General features: G+C 42.0%; 2 protein-coding genes across 10 annotated transcripts in view; one reads left to right on the forward strand and one right to left on the reverse strand.

Annotated features, from left to right (window-relative positions):
* LOC107267843 (inactive rhomboid protein 1) overlaps positions 1–16,448 on the reverse strand; it is a 174,560-nt gene that overhangs the window by 133,549 nt on the left and 24,563 nt on the right. The window lies entirely within an intron of this gene.
* LOC107267844 lies at positions 4,011–7,061 on the forward strand. The gene is made up of 7 exons (XM_025085135.1): positions 4,011–4,249; positions 4,531–4,746; positions 4,864–5,050; positions 5,166–5,247; positions 5,897–6,145; positions 6,217–6,430; positions 6,649–7,061. The coding sequence occupies exons 1-7, from the start codon at positions 4,143–4,145 to the stop codon at positions 6,929–6,931; spliced, it is 1,338 nt and encodes a 445-aa protein (XP_024940903.1). The 5' UTR covers positions 4,011–4,142; the 3' UTR covers positions 6,932–7,061.

A 16,448-nucleotide genomic window follows, 5' to 3' on the forward strand; every position in this document is an offset into this window, starting at 1 on the left:
GGGGGGGGGGGGTACTAGCCCGTAGGTCTATTCTGCCCACGTCAAAATAAGGGTGGCGACGGACCAGACAGTTACCCATAAATAATCCGAATTCCAGAATTCTACTGGCTTAACGAGGAACCACCCCTTCAACCCACCCCCCATAGATCCAAGCAACCCTTAGCCTCTGTCGCGCGTTTCCATAAACATTCCATATGTGTAAGGGATGTTTACGTTCGTTTGCCAGTATAAGAAAAAAAATGTATCTCCGGGCTAAATGGTCACCCTGTATATTAGGGGTCGTCGCGTGCCCGCTGAATAAAACGGGCTTTCCTATACTCGAATGCACTTGGAATGCACTCGTCCAGAGCCACATCTATCGCGAGGCCCTGAACCCCTCTGCGTACCGGAAAAGCATTAAGGGTGGTTCGTCCACTCACCCCTAATGGAACGAGAAATGACGCTTTACTGTCGGGCATTAAAAAATAAAAAGTTTTTATTCTCAGGACGCTCTGCGACTGCTGTCTTCTACGTATCGAGGGTGGTCTTGGGGTAGTAAATAGAAGGAGGGTAGGGATGCGGGGTGCAAATAAAATCTCATGAAACTACCCTTGCGCGAGAAATGCTGAAGCGTCACGCAAGGGTTGTAAACGGGACATGCAGCAGATAAGGGATGTTTTTTTTCTTCCTCGAGATCGGTGATTACTGTGACCTTTCGGTCGTAAAGCTTATAAAGGGTTGATTGGAAACTTTAAGGGATGGAACGTCCCCTGGATAATCGGACAGGGGTTGGAATTGATGTGAAATATTTTAAAGGGACTACCAAACTCAATTTTTTTTTTTCAAACGTACGAGACCGAATAAATGTTTGTGTATTTTGAAATTTATTATTTTTACCAGCCCCCTTGTCACCCTTAAATTTTAACCCTGCTCTCCAGTTGATATACGATTGCTGTTTGAACGATTTGTTCATGGAGTGCCTAACTAGACTTTCGTGATAAAATTTAAGTGATAAATGAACTCGGCCATTTTTATTTCGTATATATGACACTGTGGGCTCAGGCAATGGGGTGGAAATGTTTTCACGAGAAATTAAATAATATTGACAATTTTAATCAAGATATCGATACTGTCCTTGTCAATATAATTCGTAATGGTACAACGAAAGGTTCCACGGTATTAACGTGGGTGACAAGCACGACAAATATGTTTCATGAAATGTATGAAAAAAAATAAAGAGATAATTACCATTCACGAGTACAACAGCTAAGATAACATCGACTCATCGATACCTCGAATTGCATCTAAGGAATAAAAATGCAGAGGAAAGAGAAAAAGAAGAGACATTGCATCGTGAAATAGTTCCGCAAATAGTCACCAGTGAAGTACATAGACGCCGTAAGAGATGGCGCCACTAGCGGCCAGTCGGCCAATTGATTCAATATGGACGCGTATCGCGCGCATCGTAAATTTCGAAATTCATTTCGCACAACGACTCACCCTTAATGGATCGCGTACCAATTGACTTTGCTGATTCCAGTTTTATCCTATTGAGCCGATTATCATGCCTTTGATCTTGCCGCGCGTACAGTAGATCTCGTCAACGAGTCACCGAGTGGCCGTCATAACAAAGCGTGGATTTTGATTCTTGACAATGCGTCAATTACGATTGCGCCATGATATTAGAATGGGATAAATGGATGAAATGGATATGGACCAAAGGGGGAGAGAGATTGGAGACGATGATTATAGGAATATAGAATACACAGTATAGAATAAGGAATAAATTAATTGTCTGGAAAAGAATAGAAAAAAAAAAAATTGGAAAAAAAAATAAATAGTCTACTCGCATAAAGACTCGCGAAGAATGGAAAGGCGGAGGATGGTTTTCGGACGGACGGTGAAAACTTTCCGGGCTGAAAGATGATTTGGGAGTGAAGAGAAACGAGGGGGTGGTTCAAGGGGTAGTAGGAGGGGAGGGAATTCATTTCCCTAATGGACGAAGAAATATCTCGTCTAACGATGCTACTAACTAAACAACCCCTTACGCGAAATTCACATCTACCCTTACACTAGGCCACGTTCTACGTACACTGCTACGGTATCAACCACAATTGTAATAAGAGTCACGTCATCGTGTATTCCGGTATCATCGGTATAGGCGATTACATAAAAATGATACAAAAAATGTATAATTTTTTTTAATCCAAGTCATATCAAACTTTTGTTATTATTATTTATATTAATTACCACTGGCTTAATTGACGCTGAGCTACCATTGTAATTTGTACAGTTCACGTAGTCTGATAGCTTGCGCCTTGTACTTGGGATAATTCAGCGGGAAATTTGAATAACAAATTCTAGTTGGGGTCAGTGAAAATTTGAAAAAAAAATTTTTAACGTGTCACCCGTACGATCTGAGATTGCAAAATCGTTCGGTACCGTGGAAAATTCGAATATCTCAATATGAGTGGATTTAGGTAGACACAAGGGGTGGTTCCTATAAATATTGAAAGAGGCTTGGATCAACGCGCCCAGTGCAATCTGGTATATCGCGAAACCTTAGGGGATCAATCGCACCCTTATCTAACCTATAAATAAGACGGGGATAAAAAAATGGAAAAGAACAATCAGAAGGATCTATTGTAAAAATGATGGCTAAAAAATGATCCGATCCGAAACCACCCCTAAATATAAAGATGGTACAGGTGGCATTAGGATATTTTGCAATCACCAAATCCAAAACATACAATAGGGTTCGAAGAAAAAAAAATTAACCACCCTCGTCCCAATACAGGAATGACGAATCAGTAGTTTGGGGGTTGCAAAAAATTATTTTTTTTGTTTCCATTTAATTTTCCTCACCTAGAAACCAATAAAGAGTGAAGAACGAGCGAGAAGCCCAACGCTTGTATCTCTCAAGGGGTGGTTATCAATATCCACCCGTCACAAGGGTTGATAATAACAAACGTATTGCTCGAGGTATTTATTTCCGACAGTAAATTTATTACCGGTCCAGAGGGGGTGGAAAATATATTTTTAATATTTTTCTTTTCTTCCTTATATCCAGTCCAGTATCCGACGTCATGAAATTTCTCGGCATACAATAAGGGTTGGAATTTCTTCTTCCAGGTATACCTATCTCTTAGGGGTGGAAAACTGAGAAAACTATCGAGTAGTTATATCGCGAAAAGAAATTGCTTCCCACGTAACCAGCTTCTGGCTGGCGATAGATATAGATTGATCGTCCGGTGCTCCGGGCTATACAGGGGGTAGTAGATGAATCATCCGCGAGCGAATAGGGGTTGTCTTGGCTGGCGCGGTGTGCGGGGTGTTGCCGAGGTGAAATCGGATGAAAGGAAAAAAAAAAAAATTGGGGATGATAGATATTCGGTTATATCAAGGTACGACAGATACTTCCGGCTTAAAGACAGCTCGATGCAACCCCTATCCAAAGCTCCGTGACAATTGAGGGCTCCTGTCATTTAAGAGAATTCAATAGCTCGTACGGGTAAGATTGCTTTTATCAAGAATCTCTATATCCTGAGAAGTAGCTTGGGAAATGGAAGACGTCATTCGTATCCTGTACTGAATTAAAAATTTTTTTTTTTCAGCGCTATGAAATAAACATATTCACTATAGTATATTAGAATTAATGTATAGAGCGTTTTCCAAAATTGAATTTATTTTTGGGATTTATCCAGCTGATTCCAAAAAAAATGATCAAAAACGATCCTATGTGAAAACTAGAATTTATGCCGAAAAATATGGTTATATTTTTGGTTTCCGTTGTCAATATTTTTTCGAAATGGATTATTGGACATTTTCTTGTTCACGATAATAGACAATGTTATATTTCGAGATTTGGTATATATTAGTATATCAGATTGATGTATTATACAAGTTCGCTAAGGATTTTAGGCGTGGGAGATAAAAAGTAAAAAAAAATAGTATTTTCGATCGCCCGACAAATGAAGTACGCTTCGAGAATGCGATTCTTTTATTTTTCCCAAATTCACAGATCGAAACGTAACTTCAGTTCGTAGGATACGTTGAACGGTGCGTCAGATATTTTCGAAAAATTGCTTAGACGTAAAAATTTTGAAATTTTTTTCTTTTAAATCCAAGTACTTTCACAAAACGAAAAAGAATACGAATAAAAAATGCCGTGCAAGTGCGATCCGTCCAGAAAGTACGAAAAGGAATGCGGCTGTAGACGTTCACCGGGTGGCCACCCCTCCGCAGCAGTAAACTGCGCAAAATGTCTAGGGTAAGAAAGTACAGAAAGAAAATGTAGGATAAAATGCAAAAAATATTCTTTTCCAAAATACATCTTAGAGATTAACGAACAAAAATTGCTCTTAAAAAAATGACGAATGTGGCACGGGAATTTCCGTACGAGTCAGGAAGATCCCCAAAGAAGGTTAGGTTGTGTTGGGCACGTTAAATCTAATTTGCGAGACGAGGGAGCTTTTACGAGAAAAATAATGAAAAAAACAGAAGCCAAAAAGAAACCCGTAAGGGAATGTCTAAGAATTTTTGTTTGTGCAGCCCCAAAGCCCAGAAGTACATTCCGCAGATTCCAGCAGCGAGCAGAGAAGAGAGGTCAGAAAGGGTTGATATAAGGGATGATATAAGAAGGCCGTGTGTGTCCATGGTGTCCCGTAAAAGGGCACCCTGCGCCCGTCCCATATCACAGCGTACCCGAAAGAGTACCTGCCCTGCCCAAAAATCAGAGCAACCCCCGAAGCTACTACCCCCCTGCATGTGAGGACTCAATAATCTAAAGGAAATGCCAAAGTGGCAAGTGGTTAAAGGGAGTAAGGGTTAAGAGGGGAAATTCCGTGGAGAATTTTGTAAAGTCTTGCGAAATATCTTTATCAGGAAAAGCGACAAGAGGGAAAGGCCTAGGCCTGAAAAAAAAATTAAAAAAAAATCCTCAAGTCCGAGGGACGTTGTTTGCGTCGGCGGAAAAGTTGTCAAGGTACCGTGTGGCGTAGCAAATGTTGAAGAGGACACTGACGCACCCTGCGATGAAGCTAACCGTAAAATTTACGCAATGGAAAAGACAGTGAGACCATCGATCACGTGTTTATGATAACGAACTTTTGAGATAAAACATCGGAAATATAACATTTTTTTTTTTAATTTTTTGCGCAAAAATGTTATCAAAATTTTTGTTACAGTTAAGCAAGACTCGATGGGAGGATGAGGAAGGTCATCACATGACTACTGTAACAATGGGTCAGATTTATCAACCGGATGGACGTGAGTACTTTTTCGTTATATGGAGAAAATTTTATTGTAACAAAAATTATAATTATTTAATTCTCTTATCACTCTCGTATTATCGCGCGATATACCGGAAGCTAATGATCCGTTTGAAAAATAAAAAGTCACGTGTCCCAAACTAAGCAGGGAAACATTTTCTAAGGAGTTCACGGTCGGTGGGGCTTAACGGTTAAAGTCTTCGTCATCGATTTCAAGAAAATGTGAATTTTCGATGGAAAACTTACCGCGGCGATATCGCGAAGGAACTTTTGTCACTGATAGATGTACCTCTGCTTTCTAGCCGAGACTGCCTATAAATCGTTTCACGTTCGACTTCCTTTTGTAATGGTTGGATCTCTGGGGAGAGTTCGATTCTTCATTCTCATTTTTCATTTCAAATTTTTTTTTCACTTACGAGTCTCCAAACGGCGACTGCACCGGTGAACAGAGTATATTTTTTTTTAAACGGTAAGAAAAATTACAAAAAAAATTGTCCTTCGCTGATACGATCTTTGTTTGAAAATTGTTTTAAAAAAGATATATATACATATGTATATGTATAAGCATATGAGGTAAATTTACGTGAAAATGGGAAAACTTTGAAGTTTAACGTTTCTAAAGATTTTTCTTTGGTGAACGAGAGCAGAAGGAGGAGGAAGGACCTGCGCGAGCGACAAGCGTCGAAATTATCTAAAGGCAAAGCTGAGGGAACTGGTCGGCGAGTCGCAGCCAATACCGGAAGTTCTGCCCGAGGGTGTAGAGTCGAAGCCAGAACCGGAAGTCGTGGCAGCCGCGCTCCTCATGTCGGAGAGCGAAGGAAGCGACCTGAGCAAAGCGAAACCGGGAAATATATTTCACAAATTATTTTACGATCAGGCGACTGACAAATCTGTGGGTAAGAATTATTTTTCACGATATTTAATATCTGTATATATATTTTTTTTCAAATTTTATAAATTTTCATAGCAATCGCCAGTGCCGTACCGGAACCCATGAGCGACATGGTGGTACCGGTGAGGGTGCAGGGAAATCAGGCAGTCACCCTGGACATTCCGAATATTCAAAGAATCGTTAAAAAAGCCGGCAACGCCTCAGTACCAAATCCAAATTTGTTTTTGATATCTACGGCACTCGAAAAAATTCCGGAGGCGTCCGAACGTTCGCCGGACGCTGTGTCTCAGTAAGTTGACAGATTGATGATTTTTCAAAAATGTTATATTTTTCATTATATATCGTATGATAATTATGAGACAAAGTAAAATAAATATAGTGATTAGCAGTAACGTGAAAAAAAAATATTTAAAAACATTTCTCTTCATAATTCTCATAATCGTATTGAAATACAAGGGGAATCCCCGTCGTATGTAAAATATACATATATATATGACGCGTGTCTAGATTCATCGGAGTGACGTCACAAGGAAAATCCAATGGCGCAGAATCACAAGACCTAATAACTGAATACGTAATCCGACCAGAGCCACCAGCTTACAGAAACAGATGCCAACTGAACGGCTCCGTCAGACCCAGCTGGTTCCCTGGATTCGTCGTGGTTTCGCCGAGTCTCCCAGGACACGTCAGACTCAGCGCAGATCCGGGAGAGGCGCTGCGGGACGCCTGGCGACTGTGCCGTCCGCATCACTTTGACGAACTTTCAAAATCCCTAGTGAACACTGGTTAATCGGGAAAGAATTTTTTCTCAGTAAAAAAAAAATCAGGTTTGCTAACCACCAAACGTTGAAAATTTAAGTTTTCGGACAAGGTTGACCCTGTTAAAAATGGCGGATGCACATATACAGTTTGAAAAGCAATGACCAACCGGTTTACCTGACTTTCAAAATAATTCTACAGCTGGACGCTTCAACGATTTGGGGCTGTTTTATCTAGCGGGCAAAAGAGGACGCTGGCTGAGATTCAACGAAAGGTAAGGGCTGGAAACTTAACGAAATCTGTGTGTACTGTAGCGCTCCCCAATTTGGCACGCTTGTCCAGCCGGAAGCTATCGGATCTGTTGAGAGCAGAAACGGGATGGCGGGAGAATTCGAAGTGGATAGTTATTTTGCTCGGAGTTAAACCGTAACTGTGTTTGTACGTGTCTAGGGGTCGGAAAGAGGGTAGTTAAAGGTTCCAGCAAGAGGGCTAACAGGTCGCTCCGTATCCGGTAGCGATGAACAAAGGACTCGAAAAAAATGTTGAAACAAAGATTTAGCCAAATGACAAAAATATTTTCGTTAATTCAAACATTTGATGACACGTCAATATTTTCAATTAAAAATGCATTAGACGAATTTTTCGAAAATTTTTCTTGCAACATTTAACGGCATCGTTCGACGTTGAAATTTGTATTTCATATTTTTTTTTGACAGTCTGGATCAAAATTGCTTATCTAAAAATAACCCAGGAGCTGTGGCAACGTCTAGTTCGCAGATCTCGAGCTGGAAACTCAAGGGATGATCCTGATCGGTTCTACCCCAATGGCGCTCTCAGTTCTAGTGAGATAATCAGACTCGGGTGGTAGTACGTGCTACGGTTGGGGTTGTATTTATTTCTAGAGGGTGAAAGAGCCCTCCGTGAAAATAAACAAGAACCAGCAAAGATACGGGGGTAGTCTTCCGCGAAATAGCCTGGACTTAAGCTCGTGTAAAATTTTCGAATTTTCGCGCAGACACGGTAACTACCCCATGGATATACCTACGCAAGGAGTTTCAGGTAGTGTTTGCCCACCAGGAAATCTTACCAAGTAAATAGAATTCTTCATCCTCTGTACTTAGCCAGCGAAAGAAAAACAAGCCTGGGAGGTTTATGCCAGCGTACACACTATAGAGATAAGTAGTACAGGGGTTGAAATTGCACGTCCGTCAGAACCTACAGAATGCAGTAAATGCACTATTTACTGTATCAAAAGTAACCTGTATTTGCCACGAGACTCGACCGAGTCTCTTGATCCCCTATCAAAATAATTTAAAGACTTTCAAAATAGGACATCGTACGTAAATCATCAGCGGGACTCGATATTATTAATAACAATAAAAAGAATATTTACGATCATAAATCGTTACACGTAATAATAACAATAATAACGATAAAAGAATTGGATTTTTTCTATAAGGGTGACTGTACCGACAGTTACAAGAATCGAAAAAGGATAATAAATTGGATTCAATGTATAGGGTAGTAAGAAAAATATATATATACACACATATATAGGGTGACAAGGACTATAAGGGATCATTGGAAGAAAGTAAAAATCTATGCAAGTGCCGCCACCACCCGGGATTTCAGGAAAACAAATGGCGCTGGACTTTCTTTTGTCTTTGGGACTAAGGGGTGGAACTTTTTTTTTACTTTCATCCCCTTGACAAATCGGCAGGGAGAATCGAACGATCCCGACAACTCGGTGAGTTTCCACCCTCTAACCGGAATCTACCACCCCTGAGGGTGACCGGCCATCAGTCACCCCTGGGCTCAACCCCATAAGAAAAATCTATTAGCCTGGAGAATGCTTCCCGAATTTATGAGGTAATAAAACGAAAAGTTCCTGTCCGGACTGCCAGCCATCGGCCTCGTCGAAGCATCTCGAATCAGCCCTTGGCAATGACAATTAGGAATCACTCTTCCCACCCCTCCCGAAAGAGCATTCCTTCATCCCTTAAGGGTCCAGAAGAAGTCCTTGGCGAAGCATCCGCGTGCGAAAGATAACAAACTCCACGAAAACCACTGGAACATACGAAAACTGAGGGTAGGCACTTCGCGAAGCGTACTTTTTTTTGCATACAAAGATCCCTCAAAAAGTTTCATCCCTTAAAAAAAAATGATGCGTATATCATTTAATTTTGGTTTATCTTCGAATCAAAGTCTGCCGTCAGGGGATGAGTACGATGTACCCGGTGTACCGTGCTACGAATTTCACAATGCGAATAAGGGATGAAAGATGAAAATATTTTTTTCGTAAGCTCAAACCAAAATTTTTCAACTAAAGGACGATCGCGAACAATGACACTCGTGATACTTGATTTTGCTTGAGATCGACGGGAAATAAAAAGAAAAAAAAAGCCACATTCAATGGAGCATCAAAATGGACAGACCGAATGAAGCCAAATGAAATTCAATTTGGAATCGCAAAGTCGAAAGGAAGTAACACGGCGGGATGAACGATGAGCGCGGAAATCCTTGCGATAATTACGGCAACGGAAACGTTGATGGATGGAAACGAGATTCCGTCGTCGACGTCGTTTCTTTTCCGAGCCGAATTTCTCGTCACGTTCTTTCGAGCTTCCCAAGGTCCAAAGCACTGCTTTTCCACCCTTAAGCTTGAAAACTACAAGTCCTTATTTTTATATTCTATTCTCTTCCTTCCCGCCCTTACTTTTTTTTTAAATCCATTCTTCGTCCCTCCGACCATCCGACTCTCCATATTTCCCTCTAACGACACTGTGCTTCTGTCAGACTGACTTCCATCGTACCTCCCACCTCCCCCCGGGACGCCGAAAATTCGACGAAGACGGTCCCCCGTTTTACGTAAATTTTCCGAGAGCTGTCCTAATCGTGAGCGACTACAGCGTCACAGGGGCGTAGAGTTGGGAGGGGGCGGGAGGGGCGGAGGGGGGTTCCGAGTGGCTGACACGTGAAATTTATCAGGCAGCCGTATTTTCTTTTCTTCACAATTTATAAGAATTATCCACGAGTCATTAATTCAATCCTCCGACCACCCCCCCTCCCCCACCCCCTTCAACCCCTATTTACATCCCTCATATTCTCTCTTTTTAGTCCATCGACCATCTCCCATCCCATACTCTCTCAGGAAGCAGGGACACGTGAGCCCCACCTCACGCACTCGAGGCATTCACCCCCCTCCCCCCCTACTCCCCCACGCCCAGTCATCCTCTTTAGCGTGCGCCTAAAGCAAGAGGCTTGAAATGCTATGGCGAATTCGTTAGAGAATTTTACGGGGCTTCTCACGCCATTTCACAGACAAAGGAATTCAAGCAAGAGTCCCGGGGCTTTATTTCAGCTCCTAGAGGTCAGGGGACTCCTTTTTTTTGCTACCGTGGCGCCATCTTTCTTTTCTCCTTTGTTCTCGACTTCACCTCCCTCTTCCCGTTGCCTCTGCCGCAGCTCGAAGTAATCACGAAGAAAGTTAGTCGGCATCATTGAAATATACATGCATATACATAAGCGCATTAACGCAGGGGTGGGTCCTGTCAAAAATAATATTTACAGCAGTAAGCAATTTTATTTATTTTTCACGGTACGTGATAAACTTTATGTTACAATAAATTTGAATTAAAATCAAAAATACATTGTACATAGGCAGCTGACGATATACGTCTCTTGTCAGCGAGTAAAGTGTGCTTTTTAGCGAGGGCCACCTCTTTATGGCTTTCAGGGCGAAAGAGTCCCCTAGATCTCGTTTGACTATGAATGATCCATGACCGAGAGTGCGAAAACTCGAAGAAAGATTTTTCAAGATTTCCGCTTATTTAAGGAGGACAATAATCACGTCACGACAATAATCCGTCATAAAATCCTGGCTAGGTGTTGGCCGGTTGGCCGCGTGTAAAAAAAATAGATAACAGTAGCAGTTAACACGTGCTGTATAAATGTCGGTCAGGGGTTAATAAACGTTCGCCGATATTAAACGCTTTATGTGCCGAGTCAAGGGCGAAAGAGTCGACGCAGGGGTTGCTAGAGAAAAAGAATGTATTAAAAAAAAAAAGAAAGAAAAAAATACAAGTTCAGAGTTCCTGCCACGGGTACAAAATATAAGAAAAGCCGAACAACCCCCAATTTTCTCGGATTTAAATGGAAATTCCAACCGGAAACTTTTTAAGGGATGTTTTCGTTAATTTTGACTTTAATGAAATCCATGAATTTTTTCCGATAAAGTCAACGAAAACAAAGTCGACCCCGAGTATATCGCGAAGAAGGAGCGGAGGGAGGGGGAGGGGTGTAAAAAATACTCAAATCATCCCTTAGACAAAAGCCGATCGAACCCGAACAAAGCCGAACAATTTCATTACGGGATTATTGGATACGCAATAGTAACCCAGTGCTCGTGCTCTTCGGGTCCTGGGATGAACTTAAGGGGGTAGTTTTGGGGTGGAAGTAGTTCCATTCGCCAAGGGTTGTAAGGTAGCGTGCAATATACTAGGGGCATTGTTCGAAAGCTTAAAGAGCGCAGAGGGGAGGAAGTTCTGTTGGCCTGGGATACACGTGACGCAAGGCCAGGGGTTGCTGGAAGTAACTAGGGGTTGATTTTCTGTGCGAATGTTGCCAGGGGTAGTAGTGTGGCACAGGGAACCACAGAATGAGCAGAGTGGTATAGGGGTGGAATGATGCTCTCAGCTGACAAATGGTTCTGTTTACAATAGTCTCGAACCAACCCCTATACACGAAAACCAGTAATCGCGCACCACCCACCCACCCCCACCCGCCGCTTGCTCGGATACGTGTGCGTGATATACATATACGTATATATAAAACAGAAAATTCACCGGCCGCAGGACTGAAACCAGCCAGAAGCGACTGGCACGAAAACATCCCTTAATTCCATTGCAACCCCGTTGCACCCTTCATCAGCGAAATAACTGACAGCAATATAGGGGTGAAACTGCCCCGCAGATTATCCCAACTCACTTTTTCCCTTTATCCTTCCAGCACGATTTTTCGTCATCTCCTTTCATCCCTTATGACTGTGCCATTGCGTCTAAATGAAATTTGACGCTTTCATCCCCTAATTGATCCACGTGTCGTAGACGTTTCGAACGAATTGACCTATCAGCGCGATAGTCGGTAAAGTATTATCGGTAATTGCGAATCGTTATAAGGGATGAAATTTGTACATGTAACCGGTTAGACTGTAGGGGTTGAATATTCTGGGACAAAGTGTTCAATGTCCTATACATAGGGGATGATAAGCGCATATGCACTGGTCGTTCGCGTCTGGACGACGGTAAGTCACGCGTGCCAACCCCTTTGCAAAATACTCCACGTAAACGCGATGAAATTGTTACGATCAGAATTGGGGTGCAATTTCACCCTTGCAATGAGCTCTGGTAATTCTATGCAATTTCATCCGGCAATAATGGCTCGGACGGTTGCGCACGATTTTATAGGCTATTAAAAAATAATAATTAATAATCATTTTATAAATGACAGATCAAGAACCCTCCAATTAATCCGGTAACAATTCAAGAGCTAAACCACCACAATTTCACTGTGCAGACGCTACGCCATATTCTTACAGAATAGTTATTCCACCCGGTATAGAATGTCAGAACGACGCGCGCGCCTCCCGCGACGAAGTACGGAAACACTTCGAACAAGTACAGTATCACACTGCATATCCAATCTAAAAAGTTTCAAATTAATTTTACCGAGCAGCCAATTTACGGCAGAGTTTTTCCAAAATCAATAAAATTTGGAATCGATGGGTTCCTTCGCGTATTAGAGAATTTCCAAAAACAAATAATATTTCGTAATCATACAAGACTGGTTCTAAACCGACTATGATTTTCACACATAAAATATTCCCTTTCGAATTCGACCTGTCTCTCATCGAAGGCAAGAGATTTTTCAAAAATCAGCCACTCTAATTGTCACTTGTTCAAACGACGCATATCTCTCCCTAAATCGAACAACCCTTACGTAAACCAGTTACCCCCAGAGTATTAGATTTTCAACCCAAATTTTTTTTGTCTTGCCCAAAATCGGAATTCCACTTTCTCTCCCCTACCCGAATGAAACTTAAGAAAAATAAGGGTTGAAGGGTGGTCGATCCGAAAGCTGTAGATTGCATAAGTCCATTAAAAAAAAAAAAAAAAAAAAAAAAAAAATTACGATAATCTGACAATGAAACTTAAGAAAAATAAGGGTTGAAGGGTGGTCGATCCGAAAGCTGTAGATTGCATAAGTCCATTAAAAAAAAAAAAAAAAAAAAAAGTAAAATTACGATAATCTGACAATAACTCGAGTGTCCAAAATCATCCCCACCGCACCCACTCCATCCCTTAATTCTGTCTACTCGGCGACCTCTCGACTATCTGCGCCTTCTTCCTCTTCCTGCTTCCTCCTCTCAGTCTCCTTCCGCCACTTTCACTTCGTAAGCAGATCCAGTTCCTCCATATTGCTTTCGAGCAGAAAAGCCGCGTCCCAGATTCGGCAATTGTGCCGGGAGAATACCTTGGAGAATCTTGGGGTGACTTTCGTTAAAGTTTTCCAAGCGGAAGGGGATGTTTCGCATGGAGAAGGCGTGGGGAGTCAGTGAACGAAGTTACCTAGATAGCCAAAAATACGATCAGCAGAAAAATAAAAGGAGAAGAAGAAATAAGTAAAAGAACTGGAAGCGTCACCAGTTCCCTCTAGTCAGTCGCCCGGGGGTGGGTGGGTCATTGACCCACCCACTACAAAATTTTAAGTGACAAAGTTACCACGAGGGAAATGAAAAATATTTCCTGTTCAACCTCAGCCACCCCTCTCGTCAACCATCACCACCACCTACTAGTAACCACCCCCTGAAACTCGATTAAAGATTCGAATTCTATTCTGTCCCAATACAGAAAACTTCGATAAGATAGATTCTAAAATTCCAGTGTACTCGAGCAGTCGTTCTACGAGGGAAACTTAAGGGATGAAAATTAAGTAAACGAAGAACCAACCAAGAAACAACAGAGGGGGGATTCTTTCCCATTAAATCTCACCCTGGTCTAGACCGTAAGCGAAGCACGGCTAGAGGAACTATCAACAAATAGCCCAGGAGCGCGAGGGCAGCTCGAGGCACCCCGATCGGTGTCCCGAGACAGACTGACTTTGACAATAGTCAAATTCGTGAACTAATAATTCTGATTGGTCGAGATCCTTATAGCCGCTAACTCTCATCCTTTCCCTCGAGTCGTCCCTTTAAACCAAACCGAGAGCGTTCCTTAACGAATCGGTACGTAACTCCTGGAGATCCTCCACGGCCGCTTCCCCAGGGCATCGGGCGACAGCTGAGCACCACATCCTCAACTCGGGTCAGCATGTTCCTCCTCTGCCCTTAACCCTACCAAAACTATATCTCCGCCCGGTCTACAGCCCTTTGCCTCTCTCCAGCGGGGCGCCTGTACCTCAGCCGGACCTCCGGGTTAACTTGAATGGATCGATGGTCGTGCCAGTGAACAAATTCCAGTAGTTTTTAATATGGTCAAAAAGTTTACGAGAAGAATCAAAAATTGTACGTTTGGCAAGTGGAATGTTAATAATAATAATAAAGTGACTGGAATCCGTCAACAAAAGCGTATAAGTGACGATAGTGCAACACTGTGTAACGTCCCATCCCAAATGCACTGAAAAGAAGTTGTGAGGGGTCGACTTGCCACCTTACTCCACGTGGTTTACGTATGTTGCGGTTTCCCACCTTGCCCGAGAGGGTTTGCTCGTTTACAATTCCTGTAGACCAGCTAAGCGCTAATGGCCGAATGCCTCGAGATTGATTTCGAGTGCCCTTTATATACCTATCCTGAAATCGTGGAGGAGGTGGCCCGAGGAGTGGGGGGATTTACACGCGTCCACGAAGCCTAATTTACATTACTGTTTCTATATGCAAGGTTATTTAGGTAAGCGAAATTATATCTTGGCAATCTCTATTATTAAGATGTATACGTTACAATATATATATATGCTGTGTAGTCTGCATAATATGTGCTGCACGGCTACGTACGATCCACGCACAATTTCCATATTTCACAAGAATACGGTAAATACAAGTTCCAATCTGCTTTTATGCGAACATGGGTTAACTTGAATGGATCGATGGTCGTGCCAGTGAACAAATTCCAGTAGTTTTTAATATGGTCAAAAAGTTTACGAGAAGAATCAAAAATTGTACGTTTGGCAAGTGGAATGTTAATAATAATAATAAAGTGACTGGAATCCGTCAACAAAAGCGTATAAGTGACGATAGTGCAACACTGTGTAACGTCCCATCCCAAATGCACTGAAAAGAAGTTGTGAGGGGTCGACTTGCCACCTTACTCCACGTGGTTTACGTATGTTGCGGTTTCCCACCTTGCCCGAGAGGGTTTGCTCGTTTACAATTCCTGTAGACCAGCTAAGCGCTAATGGCCGAATGCCTCGAGATTGATTTCGAGTGCCCTTTATATACCTATCCTGAAATCGTGGAGGAGGTGGCCCGAGGAGTGGGGGGATTTACACGCGTCCACGAAGCCTAATTTACATTACTGTTTCTATATGCAAGGTTATTTAGGTAAGCGAAATTATATCTTGGCAATCTCTATTATTAAGATGTATACGTTACAATATATATATATGCTGTGTAGTCTGCATAATATGTGCTGCACGGCTACGTACGATCCACGCACAATTTCCATATTTCACAAGAATACGGTAAATACAAGTTCCAATCTGCTTTTATGCGAACATGCCTTCCGTGTTAATATTTGAACGGGAATCCATAAGCAAAACTCGTTTTCCCATTGAATGGTGAATTTGCATGAATAATTTTCGCCGTATCAAAGAAATTGCAAATAATTATACCGATACGCTATACATATATTATATGAACAGCCATTAGAATAACGAGGCACATAGGTAAACAAGCGTGTTACACGACTACATGGAATTGCCTTATATACTGTGTGAGAATAAAAAAAAAAAGATTCGAATTCCAAAAAAATATACGTATATCAAAAAAAAATTACTAGAACCGTAATAATTAATCGCAAATTAATTAACGAGTGAAGTAATCGTGAGATACCAGCAGCGAAGATTGGGATGAACATAAATAAGGGATGGGACGCTAATCTAAAATTATCGTTTGAAATATACCAATTACGCCCCCCCCCCCCCTCGTCCTCCCGCCACCACCCCAAGTATACTATTTATCCGGTGACTGGAACGTTGGTACCCCCTGTTTTCGTCCATGTTAAAATTAGCTTGAGAAATTTCGACAATTAAGACGAACTTTTCATCCCCTAAAGTATCCGACTCTTTCGCCCAGCAGTGACAGTGTATAAATTTTAGTTAGTACAAGCAAGGACTTTCACCCCCTTTGACAATGGTACCAACCACTGTACATCCCCTTCGAAACCCCCTCAGTAAGTAGCAACCCTAAAACTCCGACTGTTTGGCGAAGTATTTCAGCTTCGGTGAAAATTGAGAATCTTCGACTTTCCTTAACCATCCCTCCACTCCCCCCCCCC

This window comes from Cephus cinctus, unplaced genomic scaffold (genome assembly GCF_000341935.2).
Source record: "Cephus cinctus unplaced genomic scaffold, Ccin1 Ccin1_scaffold0457, whole genome shotgun sequence".
Classification (NCBI taxonomy): Eukaryota; Metazoa; Arthropoda; class Insecta; order Hymenoptera; family Cephidae; genus Cephus; species Cephus cinctus.

Coding starts and splice junctions, on each gene's coding strand:
- LOC107267844 (XM_025085135.1), top strand. CDS start 4,143: ATGCCGTGCAAGTGCGATCCGTCCAGAAAGTACGAAAAGGAATGCGGC. Junction 4,747..4,863: donor AAGCTACTACCCCCCTGCAT/GTGAGGACTCAA, acceptor TATCTTTATCAG/GAAAAGCGACAAGAGGGAAA. Junction 5,051..5,165: donor TTTACGCAATGGAAAAGACA/GTGAGACCATCG, acceptor TTTTTGTTACAG/TTAAGCAAGACTCGATGGGA.